The sequence below is a fragment of the Malurus melanocephalus genome, unplaced genomic scaffold (assembly GCF_030028575.1).
Source record: "Malurus melanocephalus ecotype Western Australia unplaced genomic scaffold, MMel_1.1 scaffold_665, whole genome shotgun sequence".
In the NCBI taxonomy this organism is placed as follows: Eukaryota; Metazoa; Chordata; class Aves; order Passeriformes; family Maluridae; genus Malurus; species Malurus melanocephalus.
In genome coordinates this window covers 199,289-207,322 of record NW_026623897.1, presented here as the reverse complement: position 1 = coordinate 207,322, position 8,034 = coordinate 199,289, and the positions used below count along the sequence as shown (strand labels likewise).

At 37.0% G+C, this 8,034-nt stretch overlaps 1 protein-coding gene across 1 annotated transcript in view; it reads left to right on the top strand.

Annotated features, from left to right (window-relative positions):
• The window catches only part of CRLF2 (cytokine receptor like factor 2), a 14,074-nt gene extending 6,439 nt beyond the window's left edge, over positions 1-7,635 (top strand). The window contains exons 4-9 of the mRNA XM_057383844.1: positions 67-239; positions 1,758-1,897; positions 2,613-2,775; positions 4,755-4,869; positions 5,893-5,977; positions 7,190-7,635. Coding sequence (XP_057239827.1) covers positions 67-239; positions 1,758-1,897; positions 2,613-2,775; positions 4,755-4,869; positions 5,893-5,977; positions 7,190-7,462 — 949 coding nt within the window. The 3' untranslated portion in view covers positions 7,463-7,635. The remainder of the gene's footprint in view (positions 1-66; positions 240-1,757; positions 1,898-2,612; positions 2,776-4,754; positions 4,870-5,892; positions 5,978-7,189) is intronic.
• Positions 7,636-8,034: the final 399 nt, after the last annotated feature.

Below are 8,034 nucleotides of genomic sequence, written 5' to 3'. Positions count from 1 at the left end.
AAAAAAAAGTAATTAACTTGTATTAATTGGTATGTTTTCCATTTACCAATATTATTTCATTTACAGATTTGATGAAAGCAAGCACAAAGTTTGGAAGCCGTGTACCACTTATTTATTGGACCAAGATTATAATTCTGGATGTCTTTTTAAGACAGAAGGACCCACCCTTGCAATCTCTATCAGGAACAATAATGGAAGTGAAGAGCTTTTTTGTAAAAAATTTAAATCTGATTTTTACAGTAAGTATGAAAAATCACAACTACTTTGTTAGTCTTAGTATTGTCATTGATTCTTTAATTTTGTGAATTTGAGAAGAAATCTGTTATATGGCACATAAAATGTGATTAGAATGCACGTMAAAATAAAACTATAGTTATCTCATGTTGATTTTTGTTCCTTGCTGTCACCAGTAGTTACAMAGGCTTGTGTGAAGCTGCAGCTAAGTGAAAAAACACAGTCAGATTTGTCCCAAAATACCGTTTCAAAATCCAAACGAAAATACTATATATATATATGTATGGGTGTGGTTTGTCTAGTGCAAGCCTGCTCATCAAGAAAATGAATAAAAGTGATAGCTTTTTGTCTTAGTGCCAGCTTTTTTGATCTTTCTCATAATTTCAACCTTCAATCTTTTGCCATCTTTCATTCAATGTGAGGCAGCAAACTCCTCCTTATCAAAGATGCTGTCACAAAACTACCATCGGATGCCAATGGAAATTAGTTGAGTGGCTGTGATACAGTCTGGCAGAGTAAAAAGGACATCCTACTACTAATAGAGAGATTATGTCCCTGTTTTTATTAAATCCTTCTGTCCCCAAATACATATTTCAAATCTAGTGAGAGATTAGTTTACCAAAAACTTCTGGAATTTCACATAGTTACATCATTTAAAGTGAAGGGATTAGTTTCTAACAGAAATCACACAGAAGATATACAATGTTGAAATATCTGAAAAAAAATTTCCAAATTTAGTAATGATTTTTTTAGGAAAAGGGATTAAACACAAGACTGGCAAGGCATCAAGCTTTGAGAATAGTTTTATATCCCACAATTTTATAAATGTCTGCTAAATTATGGAAAACTGCAGCCTGATGCTCAAATTTTTGCTATTAAACATGCACTRATAATAAAATTAATTTCAAAAGGGTTAGGTAACAAAGGACAAATATCAAGAATCAGACTAAAATCTTTAAATTAGGAAAAGAGAATTTTCATAGTACAAAAAGTTAACTAGAAGGATTGAGAAAGGAGGGGGCACTCTTCTCACCTCTTTATTTCCCACTGCTGAAGACTTACCAAGGCCGAGCCATGGAGTTGTGACCATATGAGAACAGCAAGGGGTAGATTCAGTTGTGCTCAGACAGGAACCCAGAGCTTTTGCAGATGCCCCACCATATCCCACACACATGCACAAATCTGTCTTGGAGGTTTAATGGTACTGAATTGATCTTCATTTCCAACGAAGAAGCTTTTTTCTTTCTCTGGATTGCTGAGAGTATGAGGAGACTGAAGTCCCTCCTTAAGCAGTTACATATGTTCCTGACATGAGACAGTTGCTACCTTTGAATGTGGCATCAAACCTCTGTTTTGATGGTTAATAAGGAGTTCAGCTGCAAAAGCCAAACCTCCACGAAGAAAGTCCATCTTCTTCACTTACTACTCAGCGAAATGTTGAGTCAAGGAACGAGCAAAAAAATATTTTAACTGTAAAGTGCTTTTTAGGATGCCATAGCAAAATTTGTTTCTCTTCTTGTTAGTAAAGCCCAATCGACCAGAAAATGTGACCTTCTTCTGGAAAGACGACACTGTTACTGTAAGCTGTAATAAACCAGAGAGAGCTGCGTGGTGTTTGAGACTCGAGCTTCAATACAAAAGCAAGTTTGACAAGGAGTGGCAAGTGAGTTGGATACCACATTTTTCATCAACACTAGAAGAAGCTGGAAGTAGCATATCCATAGAATATAAAATAGAGTTKTTTCCAAATTTTTGCCCATCCTATATTTTCAAGTATAGCTGGTAGAAGAAAACATCTAGATTTTTGGCACCCTTGATTTCTGCCAGAAAGAATTTATTTTACAAGCTGTAGGCATTGGCCATCCAAAGAGCTGAGGGCAATCTTGGGGAAAGTCATACGAACCGACAAGTTTGGAAAGATAGAAGCAGGGAATAGATTAGGGGAAAGAACAGAGAAAAATAAGAAAAAGTCATTAAATAGTGTATTAAAAAAAAAATTACACAGGATTTTTATTTATTCTAAAATTAGCTAAGTATTTCCTAATATTATTTCTCTAACTTAAACCTTTCAATTCTAAAATATAACTTGTAAATATTTTGTGGATTGAAATGTCTTTGTATATTTTAATTATGCAACTGTAACAAAGTGCATTATGGAATGATTGTTATGAGCTTGAACTCAATACCRTAGTATAAGGAATGGATATGAACAGTCAAAAGTTAATCAAGAAAAGGAATTCCTCAAAACTCAGAGAAGTTAACATTCAGTTCTGAGGTTTTGCATTGGCCTATCCCTTGTTCTAGTTATGATCATGACTGAGTGGGGCATTTTGCTATATTGAAAAACAGAACTAAAAATGATACCCCTTCTTTCTCAGTCCAGAATTTCTAAGTGTTGCAGTATTGGAGAGCAAGGTTTTGATCCAAGGAAGTGCTATTCTTTCCGGGTCAGACTGAGGAGGCTGGTACCATTCTGCAACGTGGTCAACTACAGCAGTGACTGGGAAGCAGAAACATTTTGGATGAATGGCACATCCTTGGGTAACAGCTAATACATATAATATATATATGTATACATAAATATTGTCCAAGTGCAAAAGAGGAAAGGGTGACTTCAAAAGAAGCTGGGGACCTGCAGCAAATGAATGTCGCACTATTGTGCTTTATCTGGTGTTAGCAAAGTCAGTTCAAGGTAAATGTTTAATTGCCTGTGTTTAATTCTGTCCACCTTGTTCCTCCTGATGGCCCATAATGCTATCAATTTTTGTCATAATCAGCAAAGTTAAGAGTGTTCTTGTTATATGTGTGTTACAATAGTGTCTAGGATTTTTCCAGTGACAGTCATGTGATGTATGGGGGATCTGTGGGTTTGTGAAGGGGAATTGCCCACATTTGATACTTGGGCATTAAATCTGAACCCCCAAAAAATCCTTGATGCACAGTTTTCAAAGGCAGTTTGTTTTGCRAGTACATCCAGTTGAACTACAGGACCACATTCCACAAAAGTCTGATGCTCASGGGTGCTGGAATGGTAGAAAAAAGGAGAATAGGGAAAAGAGATTGAAGGCAARCAAAGGCAGTATCAGCACAGACAGYTGCATTTATCTGAGTGTGATTGGATTTAATTAGATTGTCAATGTAAATGTGTATTTCTACTGTTTATTAAAACCAAAACCCAGATTTTCTGCAGTAAAAAAGACTACTGTATGCCATAGCAACACATTGATACTATCCAAGCACAAAATGCCACCCACTAGGCTTTAKGAGAATAGTGAAGCCTCAGTTGTCCAGTGTAACAAGCTCTGAGTTCTCTAAAATGCMATGTGCTATTAGATCACTTGAAGAAAATCTGTAGACAAGGCTGGGATGAGCTCCTGGAGCATGGGTATACCCTGTGCACTCATRGCCACCATGCTGACCGACAGACAAAACTCTCCCACTATGCAAATTGTGAGCCTGCAAGCATGTCTTCAGGTGTGGCTGGCAAATGTCCCTAAGAAATAAGGACAATGTCTTCCTCTGCACCTCTGAGAGCAGACAATTTATCAACCTTACCTGAACCATCTGACCAGAGGCTGTCAGCAGGTACCTGCCAGGAGGGAAAGCAAGAGGTAATAGACTAAGGGGTTAAGACATTCTGTGTTCCCTGGATCAGAAGTGACATTGACATGGCCCCTTCACTTGGGCAAGCAGTTTTCTTCAGGATTCRAAAGAGTTACTGACTCCAAATCTATAACCAGATGAAGTTAGGAAGCTTCAAGAAATTTCATAAACTCTGAAGACCTTACTTAGTGGGGGAGTCACGGTTTTACTTGTGGCTTCCTGGCAGCTAAGCAGAGCAGCGAGGTGGAACAGCCTGGACAGTTGCTCCTGTATTAATAATCATTTAGGGTTTGGGCATTTTTGTGGAGACCAAAAGGCTGGTGGTAGGAAGCAGAGTTTGAGGTTGCATTACAAAAGCTGCAAGAAAACCACTGAGAATGCAGAAAAATGCAAAAACACATTAGTATGATATACCTATGAGTTAGGTGCTAGCCTGCCACTAGTTGCTGTCTGGGTATCAGCTCTTGTGGTTTGCTGCCTCTTTGTTTGCTGGGATTGTTTGGTTTCTGTCAGGAGAAAAGATATTTAGGCTACATGTAAACTTGCATTTGCAGCTTTAGGAATTGTGAGTAGGAGCGTGTAATACACAAAGTTGCTTTGTATCTGTCAATGCAATGTGATGAAGATGAGTAGAAATACTTGATTCATTCATYTACCTCCCTATAAGCCCACTCCTTTGTCCTGTAGCGAGTCAATTTAGATAAATAAAAGCACAGTTTTATTTTGTTGCAAGGTTTGGGGAAGTAGAGGTTTTGTTTTCAGTCTCACTTGAACAATTAAACTTGTTTTATTTGTCCTAACAACTTTTCTTTTTTTTTTTTTTTTTAGAGAAGTCAACATTTCAGCATAATTAGGAACATTCACAGTTAAAGCAAAAAAAAAAAAAATTGACATACTCTTCTTGTGATTATTCTTAGACTCATGTGATGATGATATAACTTCTCAGTCAAACACAGTAATTGTTTTAAGTTCTTCACTGGCGATACTTTTAATGATGCTTATCCTCCTGATTCTTCTGTGTAAATGGCAGAGGTAAATACAATTTTATTGGTTAGTACTAAATAGCCATGTCATGAAAATTGAACTATCATTCAGGATGAAGCCTCTTAGAGATCAAAATTCTTATCAGATAAATGTGAAGATGTAGAAGTCAGTAGCTTAATTGCTATTTGAGGAATAATGCATACAGGCCTTTCAAAAACCAAGGCCTTTAGTTTGCAAAACTGAAATAATTCTGGTAAAAGAAGACAGTGTTTCGGGATAAAGTTCTCTCTTTCACCTAATTTCTTCCCTTTTTTTTTAGAAACATGGTTAAAGCTTGATAAACCTATTATTTTAGCTGCTTCTTTGGAAAGGACATCCTTTTGTGTATCGTTCATCAATCTCAATGTCTATTTGCAGTAGGATAAAGTTAGCTTGAGTGCATTCCACTTAATAAGACTATATCAATGTTTAGATTGGCAGTTGAATACTGTCGTTCATGATTAGAATTTACAATTAAAAAAAACTCCAAACAACACACAAACCCAAAAAGGCTGMAGATTTTGGCTATTTTGGTAGGAAAAAAAGAGCCAAAAATGATTTATTATGATCTTATTTTTAGACATGAAAGTATTTGTGACTTTAATTACCCTTTTAGTTCATAAATTGAGTTTTTTTCTCCTGCACTTCAATGTTTCACATTTACTTTTGCATTCAAGTCAATACAAGCTGGTTGCTGCACCGTCTGCCCTGTCCAGGGGAATGTGACCAGAGAATGCAAGTTCTGACTACAACATTGAGCAGAATGGCACATGATGACAAGCTGGAAGTTTGTGTAAAGTCTGGATTTTGCAAAAATGTTGAAAATTCATTTAAAAAAAAATACTCTTAGCCTGATGGTGTTATCAGAACATTGTTTTTTGGTTTTAGAAAAAAAAAAAAAAGAAATCAGAAACAGAATTCTGTCATGTTAAATATATTTGTGGGTACAGAACTATGCTGAAGTAGATTTTTGTGTGAATAACTGGTGTAAAAAAACTTTGATTTGTACTTTTTTTTTTTTCCTTTTTGCAGGGTTCGGATGTCAGTCCTGCCTGCTATACCAGATCCAAAATACCTCTTTGCTGATCTCTTTAATGATCATAATGGAAACATGCAGGTAAACATCACCTTCTTAGCAGGGCTGTAAACTCTGCAGTGTTGAGAATACTTTGAGAGTRGAGGATTATTTTTGCTCTGCATAGACATTACCACAAGCACTCTCTGACCCAAGATAAAATCCCCAAAGCCCTTCCCCTCATGCAGCATCACCAAGATGCAGAGCAAATACCAGAGTTCACACCACCAGTGCAGTGCTGCTTTGGGACTGTGAAAAGACACTTGCTGTAGAGACAGAGAAACTGCTGGAGAAGAATTTAAGGGTGTCCAGAGGCACAAAATCCACTGAAATGGTATTGCAAYGTTTGCATCCTTTCCTGCACATGATAGGTCATGGAGCTTGCTTCAACACGATCTTGTCCTTCATGTTTGTGAAGTGCTGAGTGTGTGGGTGCTGAGACAGTGATGGCATTCATGCCTTTGGAGCCATCAGCCCCAGTAGGAAACACCTTCTCTTAGCCAGAAAGGTGCACGTTCACTAAACCTTTAGACACAGTATGGCCATCAAATAAACAGATTGCAGCTTTTGTTTTTATTTTCATAATGCTTCTCATGAGTCCCTGACATCACATATGTGATGTCTGTATTACCTTAATTTTCTGTGTTAGCTCTATTACCTTAACTGCTAGTAAGTTTTCTCTGAGGGAAAGCAGTTTAAATATTTACATTTTCAAAYCCAATGAAATATCAAAAAGCAGTAAGATTTTTTCAATGACAAGCCAGAAATATTTTATATAAAAGACCACTTAAAATTCAAAGTGAAGAAGAAAGATATAAATTCAAATTAGTACTGAAGCATTAATACAGATATGCTATGATGCTCAAATCTTCATCTAAACTTAGCCTTAATTTAGATTAAGTCAGGTCTTGGGTCAAAGAAKGCACAAGTCTACCAAAGAGGGAACACCAGATATTTCACACATCCAAGGTTTTCTAAGGGCCCCAATCAAATACCAGGATTTATTTAATATGGTCTCAAGAATAAGTAGGAGTTTGTATGTGGTTCTGGGATCCTCTCTGCTTTCTTGCCATTCTGTCTTTCTTCCATCTGCTATCTTATGTTCTACTTATCTACATTGCTTCCTTTTCATCTCCTCCACTGTGGCTTATTCTGGAAAGATGTCAATATGAAAGGAAAATTGGTGTCTGTACAGCCAAGTTTCTTTTGACARATAGTTTATCTCTGCCAACATTAACATTTTAATTTTTCTAGGAATGGCTAGAGAAAAATGACCATGTGTTGTTTCAAACCAAGCTAGAACATGAAGAACCAGAGCACATCATTGAGSCAGAAAGCCAGCAAGAAGATGGGAAGAACAGTGACAAACAAGAGCCTTTGGAAAAAATCTTCACTYTTTCAGGAGCAGCTGAAAATAATGATGGCAAAGCAGCTCAGAATGYTTGCCTGATACCAGCACCCAATACTATGAATTCTTTTGCTGGCTTCCATATTTCAATGAATGACGACATCTATGTGATGTTATAAAAGCTGCATAATGCAGAAGGTGTTAGGAAATTCCATAAATGATCCTGATGAATTTGGGAGAGTGACTGAATAGAAAAGGTCATCATGATAAGATTGTCAACAAAAAAGACACTGGGCTGTGTTACCTGRTTTTATATCTGTACTTACCTGATAGTCAGGATCACTGGGGCAGATTCAGCAATTGGAACAAACTCCCAATAATTTATAGAGTTAGGATTTGTTCTTCTCATTTCAGTCCATTCCTAAGCCCTATTTTCCTGCTCTGGGCAGGAGAGAACAGAATTTCATCCACAATGTATGTCAGCAGAGCTGAGGCTTAGTCCATCCTCTTAAGGAGTGTGTAGAGGAGAGCAAATAATGCTGTTGTTCTTCCCAAATTAAGAGAGAAAATAAAGAGATTTTGCTGTCTCACATAAAGAGATTTTTRCATTTCATGGCACACCTCAAAGGTTTTATAGAGAAGGAATAAGCCCCATGTCTAAGAACAGAAGAGTGAGGTTATACAGCATTGAATCACATTTTAGCCTGCAGATAAAGCTGTGTAGACAGCTTCCTCCAGAACAGCAGGGCTT